Raw genomic sequence first — 16,560 nt, 5'->3', positions numbered from 1 at the left:
TTTGGGGAGAAACCGTTTTTGAAGTAAAACGGTTGTTCACCTAAGGCAAAGAGCGCATTAGTACTGTACATGGAATTCAATTTGGACATCAAGGATTTTGAATAAATGCTCAGGCAGTTTTGCATGCAAACGTACTGGTGCACATTTGATTCAAGCATGTGATGAATGTTTTATTTCTCAAGTTTTCAACATTACGGTAAAAGATGGCGCTCTTTGCCGCCATTTAAAACAGTGAGCTCGTGTCGTGGCGAGAGTCACGTGAAACCGCAGTAACGTGACTTTCCCAAACGGGAAGTGGGAGTCAAATCACACAAGTTCGCTTTGACGCGACATCTACTTCGACCCGGTTTACACTCACCGGTGGCGACGGAGACGTTGATGACAAAAGTGCTTGGATACCGGCAGAATTGAGAGAAAAGAAACGGGTGAGCCATTGTTAACGTTGTTTGTGTTAAAGAGCACAAAGTGCTAAACTTCGCGTGAGTAAATATAGCCGTGAAACGTTACCATTCATTCACGCAAATTACGAGCCCATCTAACGAAATAGATTTCTTTAAAATAATGCAGCGACGGGAATGTTCTGTTGATTGTTTAATAAGATTCCATCTCATTTTAATTGGTACGGCGTGACAGATAACAACTGACCCAGTTGGGTTATGAGTCATGACGGAGGACTAAAGGAGCTTGACTTTAGTTTTTTTTTTTTTTTTCAATATAATGAAACTCTATATGTCATAATAATGGTCCCACAATCATTTACTTTCGCACTCTGTTGTACGTAAGGACAAAAACAAGCTAAAAGTCATATATTAGAAGATCACTGCACTGCACTTATCTTTTCAATGTAATCAAAGCGTTGCTAACTTGTCCATCCTTCTAATATAAAGCAAAGCAGACTCAAATATTTTAACTAGCACAAAACAACCTTGAAACACTCAAACACCTGAAAGTCAGGTTAGTTAGTAGATTCCTAGCCGATTTTCAGTTTATTTATAGATGCATTTCCCTACAGCTCATCGAGCTCTATATGCAAGAGTGGAATATTCTGATTACACTAAGGGGAACTTCGTGCTTTCCCTTTGACGCTTGATTAAATTATGTCTGCAAACAGAGATGCTTTAGTTCTCAAATTATGCTTACAAAAAGTGGTTAAAGTACTTGCACTCTGTACTTCAATTGACTAATGGATGCTTGAGTAAAAACAGACGTACTAATTCCAATCATGTACTTAGTAGAAGTAGAAGTGAAGCACAGACCCTAAAATGTAGTTAAGCGCAATAGCAGATATAAATGTTTACTGTCAATTATACAAATCCCATTTTGATAAATAAGCAACATGGGGAAAAAAACTGCACACAAAAGTTGTGCACACAAACCTTTCCTCTTAGCATGGGCACACGGTCAGTGAGCCCGTACTACCAGGAAAAAAAGTACAGTAACAGAGTATTTGTATTTCATTAGTTCCCATCATTGCTAAAAAAAATGCCTTTAAAATATAAATGTCCCCCTTTCCTGTTTATGGGAGAACTCTGTGGTCCCTCAAATCCTTCTGGTAAGTGTCAAGCTTGTTGAATGTGACACAGTATATGTGATTGTGTGTTTTTGGTGTTGTGCAGGCAGCCATGGGCGCCATGTTCCGTAGCGAGGAGGTGTGTCTGGTGCAGCTCTTCCTCCAGTCGGGTTCGGCCTACAACTGTGTCAGCGAGTTGGGGGAGCTGGGCCTGGTGGAGTTCAGAGATGTGAGCCACACTCACTGCACGGTCTTTAGGGTTCAGAGAGATGAGAGTCCTACAGCTATCCTTGTGAACTGTCATGCATTGCACAGATGAATTAAAATGTTCTGTCCATGTGTCATAGTTCTCCCCTCATTTTTTCATCTTGTAAACATACAATCAGCTATAGTTGTTCTCCTTCATAAGTGTTCAAATCGGGCCGTCACAAGTTATTATGGAGTGCTCATCTTTTTGCTATACTGCATTATGTGTAAATTCCAAGATGCTGCCTATTAGTCACCAAACAGTACTATTTTCCTCTTCCCCTTGTGATCGATGACTTAACCTTTTCTTCCTCTTTCCTCTCCTGATGTTTTAGTTAAATCCTAACGTGAACGCCTTCCAGAGGAAATTTGTTGGCGAGGTGAGACGATGCGAGGAACTTGAAAAAACATTTTGTAAGTATTTACCTATTCTGTTTTCAATGTAGACACTAATAACTTATACTGCTACAATTCTTTTACTGGATCTTCCTAGATTGCGGGGGCAGGCCATGCATTTGGTACCTGGGCCTTCAACGGGGACATATCTGACCCAATTTACCACTTAATACCACCACTATCACCATGTAATTAAATTCATTCAATCCGAAAGACATATTTATGTCGTTTCACAGTCCAGCCATTCAATCCCAGGAATTTATTTATTTTTTTAGTTTTCAGTTTTTTTCAAACATTAGGGTAAAAGATTGTCTGAGAATGTCTGGTACTGAATGAGTTAAGAAACCAACAATACTAAACAAAAACACACTGATGCAACTGTGCCACATACATCATATGGAGCAATTCAGTATTTATCTAATAACATGGCAAAAATATGAAACATAAAAATAAAATATATAACACTGACCTGAGAAGCTAATTTAAAAAATGTTTTAATATGTGCACATCACTACAGATGTGTTCTGCAAAAAAAAGTTGGCTGGAACAAGTGTTGCTCAGACCAACCAATCAGAGGACGGACAAATGCTCACTCTGGCCCAGTGAGGACGAATTTGAAATCTGATTGGTTAAAAAAACAAAAAAAAACAGTCCCATTGCTAATGTAGGTAGTTAAAGTTGCATCAGCCAGTGCGACTGATTGTGAAAGGCTGTGGGCAAATTAGCTTGGCTTGGCAACCTACAGGCTGAAATCTCATTGGACAAAAAAACATCCACATACACTACTTGAAGCAGTGCAGCCACCAAGAGAAAATGCTATGAAATGAATAGAATAGACTGTAGACTGTAGTGCATGGTAAGATTGCTCATATTTGCTCTCCAAATGGATCTGATCAATTTTGTTTGCCCTCCAGCATTCCTGGAGCAGGAGATCAATCGATCCCTGTCCCCTCCTTTGAACGGCCCTCTTCCCCCTCCTTGTCCGACACCCTCGGCCCCCCAGCCCCGCGAGCTCATCACCATCGAGGAGGAGAGCGAGAGGCTGGCCAGAGAGCTCCGAGAGGTATTCTGAAAACGTCTTATCATACTTTTTCATATCAATAAGAAAGAAAATAAAAACACGCGGAGTCTTTAGTTCTTTCTTACGCTTGTGTGTGTTTTTATTCCACCCAGGTGTCCAGGAACAGAGACAGTCTTCGCGCTCAACTGACCCAGCTGTGCCAGTACAGAGGGGTGCTGACCAGAACGCACTCTCTTACAGTCTCGCAGGTGATGACAGCATTACCTTTTGCCTCTGTCATCATTATTAAATCAAGTGCTACACTAACTCATGGTTGTTTCTTTTTGAGTTTCTCTTAGGCGCCCCTGTCAATCCTGGAAAGCCAAGGTGTGTTTGACAACCACCGTGATGTCCACTTGAGGTACGTCATCTCGTCTTAATAGCGTAAAGCAGTGGACCCAAAACACCGGTCGGTGCCGGGCTTCACAGAGACAATAAAAACAAAACAAAAAAACAAAGCTCAACGCCCCATCCTGTCAAATACCTTCCAAAGGGCAATATAGGGATGGGTGATTATCTCATTGAGAATCGTGATATTACATGACCAGTTGCGAGTTGTGAGCATATTTGGTCCGTCAGACGTGGTGGAAATGTGTGTGAATGCAGCAAATCATAGCAAGTTGAAGTAAACGGAATCCGCCAATAAAAGAAAGCAGTGCACAGAAAGTAATCGTAACAATGACCAAAACATGCAGCCGACGGGCAGCCATGATTTGGCGTTATTTTCCAAAGATGAAGCTATTTTGAAAAGAGAAATTCCTTCCCATCGCTTTAGCGGCGGTATCTCCAGAGCGACGTGGAGAAGGAAGCCGTTGCGCAAGGTATGTCGTCAAAAACAAGGCAATACTGTACAACAGACCTTTGAATTATTTGAACAAGTAGCACCCAAGTGATGAAGTGAAGAACGTGAAAATGCCGGCAGAGTTTGCACAGCCTGCCCACGTCAACATTAACAGGTTAGCCTCTAATAACTAGCCACCAGAGGAAAGCAGCAATCAGTCGTGTCATCTTTTGACCATGCACATTTGCAAGTAGCAATGTTGGTAACGCCGTATATAGAAAATGACGTTTACATTTTAAGGCGTATTCATTATTCCCGAGGAGTCCATTTTTAGTTGTTCACTGTTATTTAATTTTATATTGTTCTACATTTGTTGTACTGTTGAATAAAAATGTTTGAAATGAATGAAAAAAAAAATGTAAGTTAATAAAATGCTGAACTACATACTTACACCCAGCCCCCCCCCCTACCAAGGACACGCCCCCGTGACAGGACTGATTTTAACTCATGATAAACAACAAAACAGATGTGAAATTATAAAGAAAAGGCTGGTGTATTAGAGCAATGAATGTCATCTCTTTCAGTTTTGTGGCAGGAGTTGTCCACCCTTGGAGGGTGCCGTCATTTGAGCGCCTGCTGTGGCGAGCGTGCCGTGGTTACATCATTGTGGATTTCAGAGAAATGGAGGATCGTCTCGAGCACCCAGACACGGTAGGAACTGGGCTACGGGGGCTCGCTGTCATCTATGACTCGGTGTTCTTACAGGAATTGTTTCATCCGCAGGGAGAGATGGTGCAGTGGACGGTGTTCCTCATTTCATACTGGGGGGATCAGATAGGACAGAAAGTGAAGAAGATTTGCGACTGGTGGGTCAATCTGCGCCTTTGCTTTTTGGCATCTTACCGCACAGAGCTTGTTAAACTTCTCTTTTCCCTTTGCGGCAGCTTTCGCACACAGACGTTTACGTATCCTGAGAGTACAGCTGAAAGAGAGGAGATTCTCCAGGGACTTCAAGGCAGAATCGAAGATATCAAAGCTGTAAGTGTCAAGCCTCTGGACCAATAATAATACAGGGTGACCCAGGAAAATGAGCATCATTTTAAATATGTCTGAGTACATTTCATGTCCCAGGCAAATGAAATTAAACGGGCTGGATTGTAAAAATGAAACCGTTTGATCAAAATTCCAACAAAACACGGATTTCGCAATGGACTGATTTAGTGATGCCCGAATTTGAGCCGATAGAAGAACAAGAGTAATTTGAGCGTTTTGAACTTGGTTGTTTTCTTCCCGAAGGTGTTGTCTCAGACCGAGGCCTTCCTGCAGCAGCTCCTCATGCGGGCGGTGGCCGTGCTGCCCCAGTGGAAGGTGCGCGTCCAGAAGTGCAAGGCGGTGCAAATGGTCCTGAACCTCTGCAGTCCCTCCGTCACTGACAAGTGCCTGATCGCTGAGGCGTGGTGTCCCGTCGCCAAGCTGCCCGAGCTTCAGAGCGCCCTGAGAGAGGGAGGGGTGAGAGCCAGTTCGAACCCGCGGCCCTGAACAGACCAACGCTGATCTTAATCCAACATCTTCATTGTCCTCAGAGGAAAAGCGGCAGTGGTGTCGATTCCTTCTACAACCGCTTGCCTTCATCTACCTCTCCGCCTACCCTGTTTCCTCTCAACTCTTTCACAGCCGGTTTCCAGAACATTGTGGATGCCTACGGAGTGGCCAGCTACCGGGAAGTCAATCCGGGTACGTCACCATAAACCATCTCCAACACTGGCCTGTCATTTCTCAGCCATTCTCACATTTCATCTTTCTTCCGTCCCCATAGCCGTGTACACCATAATCACATTCCCCTTCCTGTTTGCGGTCATGTTCGGGGACGTGGGGCACGGTCTGCTGATGACCCTGGCTGGCCTTTGGATGGTTCTCGAGGAGAAGGACCCCAAGCTGAGAAGAAGCAATAATGAGGTACACTAACCTTTTTTTGGAGTTCCAATCCTTTGCGTGGTCGATTATTTTTTGCTCTTTGTTGCGAGCAAAAAGTTGAATTGCAAACTCGATTTCTAACATTCCCCTTAAAAATACTGCAAATGGCTTACAGCTAAGGACGTACAATATACTCCAAAAATGTTCACACACACTAAAAATAAAGAAGGAAAAATAAAGTTACCCCTATAAATAGAGTATGCTTCTTGTGATAACTATTAGATACATTGAAAGCTCTCGTTGTCCCCATAATGGCTGGATACTGCGGCGTCACTTTCCTCCTTTCTTTGGGCATATTCAGGCGCTTTACCTTCTTCTGGAACGTCAAAACCTTCTTCTGGCATTCATGCTGTTTGGCGAAAAGTCTTGGAAGAAACAGGTTGTTTGGGTGCTATCTTGGGGAGTTAAAGAAAGAGCACCAAATACACCAACAGGTGCCAAAAGTTTTAGTGTTGTCTTGCAGAAAACTGCACGAGTTGGTGAGTTTGTGAATCGGCGAGGGTTGACTACCCAATTTGTGTTTTTGTTACCTCTGCCAAGTAGGAGGGAAAGAGCAATTGGTTCTGTGACATACATTTTAATTTCGTTGCCATCTAGTGCCCGACTCTTGTCAGATTGCACGCGCTTAAATCAGAAAATGTCGCTCGACACAATTCTACTGTATATATTTTTTTTCCTGTGCAACAAATGTGACCTTTTGGGGTTTTCAGATCTGGAAGATGATGTTTGGAGGTCGCTATCTGATTCTGCTGATGGGACTTTTCTCCATCTACACGGGAGCCATTTACAACGAGTGCTTCAGTCGGGGCCTCAACGTCTTCAGCTCAGGGTGGCACGTCGGTCCGATGTTTGAGAAAAACATTTGGAAGTGAGTTCTTTTCGATTACAGCTTAGCTAAGTTAAGTTTTCCTGCAAAGTTTATATTTGCTGCGTTCTCTATAGTGCATCCGTCCTGGCAGGAAACAAGTTTTTGTCAATGGATCCTGTTGTGCCCGGTGTCTTTACCAGTCCTTACCCATTTGGCATTGACCCGGTACGACTGGCAAACTCATCTGCAGTTCATGTCTCTTTCTGTCAGGCTTTCGCTCGCCTGACTTTGTTTTCCGTTGTGTTATGCTCAGGTTTGGGGTTTGGCCAACAACAAGCTAACCTTCCTCAACTCGTACAAGATGAAGATGTCTGTTATCATCGGCGTCATCCACATGACTTTTGGAGTCTGTTTGTCTTTCTTCAACTACGTGTATGTCACCATGCAGCACCCCAGCGAGTTGTGTTTCCTTCTATTCTACTGTGTAGTGACCCTGATGTCTTCTAAATGCCGTAATCCTTCCAGGCACTTTGGCAAGGTCAGCAACGTGTTCCTCGTGCTGATCCCAGAGCTGTTCTTCATGATGTGTCTGTTTGGTTACCTGGTGTTTATGGTGGTCTTCAAGTGGATCGCTTACACTCCCGCCCAGTCCAAAATGGCCCCCAGTATACTCATCCATTTTATAGACATGTTCCTCTTCGCAGAAAACGAAGACAACCCACCGCTGTATACGGGACAGGTGTGTGCGCGCGCTACTTTAAATATTTCCGAATTCCTCTGTCAAGCATTACTTCTTTGATTCACCAAACATTTTTGGTCATGTGGCCTATATAATAATATGGTACGTATAATACACACACACACACACATATGTATATACATATATATATATGTGTATATGTATATATATGTATATATATATGTATGTTTGTTACAGTATTTATATCTCTAGCTATCAGTTTGTTGTTGGTTTAATGTGTAATGTTTTGGATATTTATTTATTAATTTTTTATGAAGAATACTTAATGGTGGCAATCATCACCAGGTCTGTCTGAGTATGAGACCAACCAAACCAATAGACAATTGCAACCACTATGAAAGAAAACTGTGGTGAATAATTGCTGACAGTATTCCACCAATCAAATCTGGACATTATCTTGAAATGACATTTTCTTTTTACACTGTGTTTCATTAGATGGTTAAATGTTCCTAAGGTAGTCTTGTTGACTTTATTATCAGGTGTAGATTGAAAGTTGATTTTATTGTAGCCAGTCTTTCCCTAGCGCAAGACTCGACTTAACAAATGTGGGCCTTTATAGGGCCCAAAGTTATACAAATGTAGTGCCAAAGTACAAATGCAGTGCCACATTGTCGACATTCTGTAAATATATTAACGGTAAAGAACTAAATTGACAAATGTTCCACAGCTTCCTTTTAATTTACTAGAACAAAAGTCCTTTGCTAACAAATGCTTTCATGATCAACAAAATGGCATACAGTATTTTACTCCATACATTTGGGGACCCATAAAACTTGACGCGCGACCAAGTTGTTATAAGGTAACCACTAAGGAGATGGTTGTGTTCATTCATGCAGGGTATCGTACAGAAAGTGCTTGTGGTGCTGGCGCTATTCTCCGTTCCCGTCCTTCTGCTCGGCAAACCGCTGCAGGAATACATCACACACAAGGGCAGAAGGCGTCAGATGGTGAGTGTGTCGACCTGCGACTTGAACCTTTCTACCTCAGGTGGCTGCGTTTCGTGATAGATTGTCCTTTTGCTGCAGCATTTGCAAGACGACAGACGCCCGCTGATGGTCGACGAAAGCGCCATCAATGCCCGACACGGGGACGTAGACGGAGGAGGGTCTGTTGGGGAAGAGGTGCAGGCACAGCTTTTTAATTTTTTTTAAACCAGTACACAACATTTGGTAGTTACTGTTCATTTGTATCACATAGTAAATACGCTACAGTTGTTTTAATCTTTTAGAACTATTTGTTTTCAAGCATTTATTTAGGTCCAATTTCTGTTCAACTGTTAAGTTCAATGCCTTTCAATGAAATTGTCATTTAAGTGCAGTTTGTTCTCTCATTTAGATACATTTTTATGAAACTTATGTACATTACATTTTAATTATACAGAGTTGCTGCAGATGCTTAAAACATTTTAAAACGTTTGAATCCTTGAATCTAAAAACAAGGCCTTAATTGGCATTAAAATGTTTTAATTTTTTAAAAAGTATTCGAATGTGAAGACATGGTAATTAGTGCTCTCTTTATGTGTGTTCCCTCCCTGCAGTATAATTCTCACAGGCATAGTCTGCCCTCTAGTGGAGGCCCATTTCACTAACGAGGAAAAAAAACCAAACACTGAAACCTATGACCCGCAAGTGGAAGATGTTCGTTCTCCTCTTAAAATAGCATTCCCTTATTTTGCAATAATTATTTTTATTGCAAAATAACATAATAAAAAGTGAAAATGTGCAACAAAACCCTATAGTATTGTTATTACGCAATCTTAGATATTCTCGTGATGTCCCCTGGCTTGCTCCAGTCCGCGTCATCGTCACATCATGACGGTGGTTGCTGGCAGCTAAAAACCTGTCTTAGTTAAACAACTGTAAACAATTCGATCAACTCACAATACTCCCAAGTCGGTAAGTGGCTGCGCATAGGCAGAGGGGATCGAGCCTTCTCTGTTGCTGGTCCTTCCCTTTGGAATGTCCTTCCATTGAATGTTAGGCAAGCCCCCTTAGGCAAGCACCTTTCTATTCTCTGGCTTTTCATCCGACCTGAGACTGACAGTTTTCGGCTGTTTTCCGGTGTCTATGGCGCATGTAGAGTTTTGTGTTCATTTATTGCTTTCGCTTGTTGTATTATGGCTATCTTGTTGTTGTAGGTAAACCTGCTTGGTTACAGTTGTAGCTGTTGTGACATGTGCTATATAAATAAAATTGTATTTGTTCTTTTACCTGTAGGACTTTGATGCTGCTGACGTGTTCATGCATCAGGCCATCCACACCATCGAGTACTGCCTGGGCTGCATCTCCAATACCGCCTCCTACCTCCGACTTTGGGCTCTCAGTCTGGCACACGCACGTTAGTAGCACCCAGACTGAGCTGTGCTCGCATGACACACACACACACACACACACACCGACTTCCTTTTAGAAGGGCACTCATTCCATTCTATTGTCAGGGAATTATTCAGCCACACATGACTTGGAATTTCCAGGCTGCGAAGACCAGCTGACTGAGATTGTTTTGTCTCCACAGAGCTGTCAGAGGTGTTGTGGGTCATGGTGATGCGCGTTGCCCTGAGGTGGCACGGCTACGTGGGCTCTGCAGTTCTCTTTGTAGTCTTTGCCTTCTTTGCTGTGTTGACCATCTCCATCCTGCTGATTATGGAGGGCCTCTCAGCTTTCCTGCATGCGCTCCGTCTGCACTGGTAAATCACTTTTTAGAGTCTCTTTTTTTTTTTTTTTTCTTTGAGGGAATCTGACTCATTTAATCCATATTTGTCATGGTCCAAATCAGTGGTTCTCAAACTGCAAGGTGTAACTCAGGTGTCAGCAAAATAGTTGTCAGTAAGTGCATGCCTACATATGGCCACAAGTACTAAACTAATTACTCCTCCCTACCTCAGCTTTGTGTGAATTAAAAGCTCTGATATAATCGCTGTATCACGTAACTCTGATATCCCTGCATGAGCCTTTCCAGCATCCACGTTATTGATGACCTTGGCAAAATACAAGTAATGTTTCCAACATGTGGTTAAATCACTGCTTTTGTAACATACAAATGTGCACCACATTTAAAAAAAAAAAAAAAAAAATCTTCAGCACAAGTGACTCCATATTGGCCTGCCTCCACCTTTCTTGTCATGCAGAAAACAATGAAAATGGTTCAACTCCTGTTGTTTGTTTCAGAATTAAACATGCTTGTTGCTTTAAAGAAAATAACCGAAAGATCAGTTTAAAAGTCACTAAATACAGCAACCAAATGGCTAAGTTTGCAACACTCAACTCAGCTTTATTTATTGAACACTATAAAACAACCATTGCTGCATTCCGTGTACAAAGTGCTGTACACAGAGTGAAAATTAGTCATACAATAACAAAGGCAGTTAAAATAATACATTAACAACAGAACAAGTAAACATAATAACACACAAAAACATCAAAGTTCTGCCTGAAGGCCAAATGCGGCCCGTGTTCAAATTTCCACCGGCCCGCAGCCTCTGGCATTAAATTAATAATGTGTGGCCCGTCAGTACTTGTGGCCACAATAGAAAATACACGTGTACAAAAACGTTATTTTATATTTCGCCCGAAGATGGCGGGAGACCTGTGGCTGCGCTCTTGGGTTCTTTCGGTTATATATCCGAGCATGCAGTGCCTCTCCAAACACACCACTCTCAAAGTCGTCTTAGGTGTCAGTGAACCGCTCGCTGCATGACCTTTGTGTGGCCCTTTCCAGCCCATATCTAAAAAAGAGACTGTAGCGAACACAAAGAAAGTTGACAAGATAGGGCCGTTGCTTTCAAGACAAGTGGAAATTGGCAGATTTTTTTCACTGACATATAAAACAACTCCATCTGCCTAGTTCGCTAAGAGACTGTGGCTGTTATCAAGGAATTCAATATCAACAGTCACTACCAGGTGAAACATGCAAACTACGACAAGGTGACTGGTAATGAACGCTGTGAAAACTTAAAGCAACTGAAATCTGAATGGTCGGCCCCCACACATTTTAACCTCACCAAACCTGGCCCTCTTTGCAAAATGTTTGGACACCCCTGCACGAAAAGCAAAGTCAAAAGCCATAGAATAAAAATGTTTATCTCCTCTATGTTGTTAGGGTGGGGTTTCTTTCTTTCGATTAAACAGGTTGCAAATGTTTAGGTTGAATGTTTAAAAAAAAAAATCCCCATAGCATTTAGAGGTGCACCTGGTAGTTACATTTGATTGGTGTTAGGAATATATGGGTCTTTTTTTCCCCGTCTATAAGGGCTGACAACCTCTGCTTTAAGTTCCATCCATCCATTATCGATACCGCTTCTCCTCACAAGGGTCGCGGGGCGTGCTGGAGCCTATCGCAGCTGTCTTCGGGCAGTAGGCGAGGGACACCCTGAATTGGTTGCCAGCAGGGCACACAGAGACAAACATCCGCACTCACAATCACACCTAGGGGCAATTTAGAGCGTCCAATCAACTTACCATGCATGTTTTTGGAATGTGGGAGGAAACCGGAGTACCCGGAGAAAACCCACGCAGGCACGGGGAGAACATGCAAACTCCACACAGGGAGGCCGGAGCCGGGATCGAACCCACGACCTCTGAACTGTGAGGCGGACGTGCTAACCAGTCGACCCCCTGCTTTAAGTTACACAATCAAATAGAAATGCTTTTTATGTTATTCATATATGTCTAAAACAGAGCTGCATAGTATTGTATGGTCAACTAGTAGTTTGTAAAGTCGCGTAGCCATTGAACTTTTTTTTTTCCAGGGTCGAGTTCCAGAACAAGTTCTACAGTGGCTCAGGCTACAAGCTGCACCCATTCTCCTTCTCATCTCTGATCAATGCATCAGCTCCCATATGATCATCATCCTGGCCAAAGAATTCACTGAAATTGCAAAATCATTCATATATTTACCTCATCGACATCTTGGACTACAGCAGACTAACACAACAGTGTTCCGTGGACTGAGGCTGCGTAACGGTTTAATTGCACAATGAACATGATGGTATGGACTGTTATTATGGCATCATGAGAATGATATCCAATAATCAGTTGCATTATATGATAAAATATACTTTACTACCCCCTTTTCAAATTTTATTCACTCAGTGTTATATAAATGTATTCTAATTATTCATCCCTGAAGAAAGACTTATTGATACTTTCACTGTGACATTTCAAATAATCTTAATATTTAAAAGGGACATTTCGGGGAATGCATGTTGAATTGGTGGGTTGGTTGAACTTAAATTTAGCTAGGTCGGATGCATCTACCAAATGTTAGCAGGGAATTATCTGAGTCCCATCTACTAAATACACCTTTTCCACAATACCGCGTTGCTTGAGCACACAGGTTAAACAATTTAGTCTTAAACCATTCTCTTGTGCCTTACTGCGGTAGCTTGTGTCAGTCATTAAGTTGTTGAGACCATGCTGATATATTGAACCACATTAGGACATGTTTCTTATCTTTTTCCCCTTTGTTATGCACTGTCAAAGTGATCAAATTTCACACTGAAATTAAAAATTATTTTCTTGTGTTCTTGTATTTATGTGAAATCATTCGCTGCAAATGGAGTGTAAAAACATTTAACTTGTACTTTTTAAGGATTCGTGCAGAAATGAACATAAAGTAGTAGTACGTACGTCTAGATCCGACATTTTCGAAATAACATGACTGTATACTGTACTGAGTAGGGTTGCCAACCGTCCCTTTAAAAACGGAATCGTCCCGTATTTAGAAATGTAAGGATGCGTCCCGTATTGAGTTGTAAAGGGACGCATTTTGTCCCGTAATATCGTGAAAGTCAAAAATAATCCGTAAAATGTCAATGGAATTCATGTATAACAGTTGCCTATATATGACAGTTTACGGTAACGGTCGTAGGACATCCCCTGCACTGTTGACAGCACATTCATACACGAGTAAGGCGATACAGATTCCGCTTATCTTATTGGTCGAGGTACTGTCGCAAGCTCTACAGCCGTCCTCCGATTCTGCTATGGCCGCACAAGCGCTTAGTAGCAAAAATACAGAGAGGACTGGAAAGCAGAAAACAACACATAGGTCGAAAAAGTGTGAGAATTTGCCCCGAGAAAAAAATGTCCACCAGGTAATGCCAGAGCTAGATATGGTGTGTAAAGAATGATGTTTTTTTTTTTAAACCTCTAATCAAGGTTAAAATGGGAATGTGCAATCAATGTCAGCATTGAATGGACAAACGTAATTTTTGGGTGGAATAAATAAGCACAATTGATTGACAAGTATGTTAAATAGATATGTAATACATTGATGGATAATGAAATAATTCACACACAGCCTTACATTAATTACAAGTTCAAACAGATATGTATAATGTTTTACTTTACAGGCAGTTGATACTTTAACTATAAATATATACAGTAAAAACTAGTTTACATTATTCTTCTCTTTTATGAAGAATAAGTGAATAAATGTTCGAAACAAATGCTCTGATGAACTGATTAAAGGTGAGCTCATTGTGAGCTTGACATGACCTGTCTTGCTCATAATTTTACTCTTCTGTAGTTAAAGACAAACCGCTCCTCGATGTAGCAAGATCTCAGAAGAAATATAAATGGAAAAAATAGGCTGTCTCCACATAATGTGGCATTGAGCAGTTCATAAGTTATGAATGTTCTGCTTATTATTTATTGTTTTATATTAATTTATACAGTTTTGAGTAGGAAAGGTTTCTAGAAGTTCGAGAGATATTTATTTTGATAAGTAAATGTGTTAGTTTGTATTAAAGTATATTTCTGGATAATAACTTTTTCATGTGTTCATCCATCCATCCATTATCCAAAAGGAGCCCATCCCAGCTGTCTATGGGCAGCAGGCGGGGTACACCTTGAACTGGTCGCCAGCCAATCACAGGGCACACACGAACAAACAACCATTCGCGCTCACAATCATACTTAGGGACAATTTAGAGCAGTCAATCAATTTACCATTCATGTTTTTCGAATGTGGGAGGAAAACTGGAGTAGCCGGAGAAAACCCACACAGGCACGAGAAGAACATGCAAACTCCACACAGAAAGGCCAGGGCCGGATTCAAACCCACAACCTCTGCACTGTGAGGCAGACGTGCCTTCAACTCAGGTTTAAATAGGGTTTAAATGGTTACACCCACAAAAATAAGTAATAAATAAACAAACAAAAAATACAAGTCACGCAAGGAAGGTTGAAGGCAGTCAGGTCGGCCGTTTCTGACGATTAAGTGTCCCTTATTTTTTTTTTCAGGGAGTTGGCAACCCTAGTACTAAGTTATACGTATTAAAACGTATCATAGTGCAGATCAGGCGCAGGGTATTTGACACTCCCCACTATCTTCATCAATTCGGTATCTTTTAATACTTAATGTATTTCATATGTAGAAAGTAACAGAAACATTTTTTTGTTAATGTTTTTTTTTCCACTGGCGTGAGGAGACTCAAGTCAGAACGGGCCGTGCTTGCTTGTTTACCACTAACTACGCTAACTAACGCAGTAGTAATTTTATAATTACAGTAAGTGTGAAAATCACTTAGAGACCATATTTTTGAAAATTTGTTTTTTATGCAAGTCATACATTTGGAGCGGAACATTCGAATCTCCAGTGCTTGTTTCTTTCAGTTCCTATTCTAAATCACGTACCCGGATGTAACGTGAATGTCAAACATGGCGTTGTGTTGATACTTTACGGAGTACACTGAGCCAAAAATATGCATAGTACGTCTTGAATGCGTTTTGGTTACTTGAATAATAACATATTTCCATAAGTGGCTTGAATAAGTCTGTGGCTAAAATGGCGCTGAGCCACATGAGTCGAGCCGTTCGTCTGTGCTTGAGTCAAATTCGGCGATGTTCTATGGCCACAAATCAACCAGGTAAAGTCCTGTCATGCCATTTGATTGATTTAGCAAGGCTTAGGTGACATATTAAGAGTGATCCAATGTTTGTTCGTATGGAAAGCAGCTCGGTGTATGACCCAGGCTCAGCCGGAGCCCCGCACGGTAGAAAACGAGTCCGTAAATCCGACTTTTAAGAACCGAAACCCGCGGAACCTGGAGCGGATGGCCCTGGCAGTGAAAGACCGCGGCTGGAAGACGACATGGCCTCACCGAGAGTTCTACCACAGGTCTGTTTTGGACCCGTTTTGATTCACCATTCCTGGATACAGTACTTTATTTACATGTGGCTTAGTGTGCTCTGTTCTAAAATACAAGACCGGGTCCAAGATGCATGTGGATGATGGGAAAGTAGTAATTGTTGTCATATGTCCAAACCATCCGCTGCAACCTCCCCAACTCCTCCCAACCCACAGGTTGGTGTTTTCACGCAGTCAGAAACATGTGACGGCTCAGGTCTTCTCTTGTTCCTCACCCGACCCGGTGCTCTCGTGCTCAACCAAAGAGTGGGCACTGAAGAAGGAGCTGCCGTCCACAAACTGCGTGGCGGCTTGTCAGGCCGTGGGCGAGGTGCTGGCGCATCGATGCAAGCAGGCTGGAATCACCAGGATGGTGTACAGGGCCATTCCTTGGTCGTTTCGCTCGGATGCTGTAAGTTCAGCGGAACTCTGGCTGGAGACCGTTTCACATACATCGCTGTGTTGACGACTCCTGATTTTTGTCTTGTACAGGTTCAGTCATTCCGGGCAGCAATGAAAGATGGAGGAATCCTTCTCAGTGAACCCAGGAGGAAATACATTGGATCCTAAATGTAGGGCCCATCTGTCAAATGTTTTGTAAAATTCTTTCTCATGTTAAAATAGCCACCACGACAATACAATGAATCAGATTGTGTTGTTTTACTTTTCTTGTCATTAAACTGTGACCAAATTGACTATTCGTTCATCCGGCTATTTACTATAGTGCCTGTCCTCTTTCAGTCAATTGCAAGGCACATATAGACAAACAGCCATTCACATCTACTGTATGGTTGAAGCCACATGCTAGATATATAGTTGACACCCCTGTTCAAATGCCAGGATTTTGTGGTATAAAACATTAGACCAAGATAAATAATGTTTTTCCACCTTTCAA

The 16,560-nt window shown here is 41.9% G+C and overlaps 2 protein-coding genes across 3 annotated transcripts; both read left to right on the top strand.

Annotated features, from left to right (window-relative positions):
* Positions 1-231: 231 nt before the first annotated feature.
* LOC147151752 (V-type proton ATPase 116 kDa subunit a 3-like) lies at positions 232-13,064 on the top strand. Its single transcript, XM_086017788.1, has 21 exons — positions 232-425; positions 1,617-1,739; positions 2,092-2,170; positions 3,067-3,215; positions 3,326-3,421; positions 3,512-3,573; positions 4,578-4,704; positions 4,777-4,859; positions 4,938-5,031; positions 5,290-5,502; positions 5,577-5,727; positions 5,810-5,949; positions 6,678-6,835; positions 6,910-7,000; positions 7,089-7,207; positions 7,301-7,514; positions 8,372-8,482; positions 8,561-8,656; positions 9,752-9,872; positions 10,050-10,221; positions 12,283-13,064. The coding sequence occupies exons 2-21, from the start codon at positions 1,623-1,625 to the stop codon at positions 12,374-12,376; spliced, it is 2,487 nt and encodes an 828-aa protein (XP_085873914.1). The 5' UTR covers positions 232-425; positions 1,617-1,622; the 3' UTR covers positions 12,377-13,064.
* Positions 13,065-15,126: 2,062 nt separating this feature from the next.
* mrpl18 (mitochondrial ribosomal protein L18) lies at positions 15,127-16,360 on the top strand. Of its 2 annotated transcripts, none has more exons than XM_086017799.1 (4): positions 15,127-15,405; positions 15,491-15,656; positions 15,843-16,077; positions 16,158-16,360. In XM_086017799.1, the coding sequence occupies exons 1-4, from the start codon at positions 15,324-15,326 to the stop codon at positions 16,233-16,235; spliced, it is 561 nt and encodes a 186-aa protein (XP_085873925.1). In that variant the 5' UTR covers positions 15,127-15,323; the 3' UTR covers positions 16,236-16,360. The 2 variants fall into 2 exon arrangements, with proteins under 2 accessions (XP_085873925.1, XP_085873926.1); XM_086017800.1 differs by having other exon boundaries at positions 15,134-15,405; positions 15,494-15,656.
* Positions 16,361-16,560: the final 200 nt, after the last annotated feature.

Source organism: Filicampus tigris, chromosome 2 (genome assembly GCF_054856515.1).
Source record: "Filicampus tigris isolate MCC_2025a chromosome 2, RoL_Ftig_1.0, whole genome shotgun sequence".
Classification (NCBI taxonomy): domain Eukaryota; kingdom Metazoa; phylum Chordata; class Actinopteri; order Syngnathiformes; family Syngnathidae; genus Filicampus; species Filicampus tigris.
Note: the sequence above shows the minus strand (reverse complement) of the source record. Positions and strands in the feature narration are given on the sequence as shown.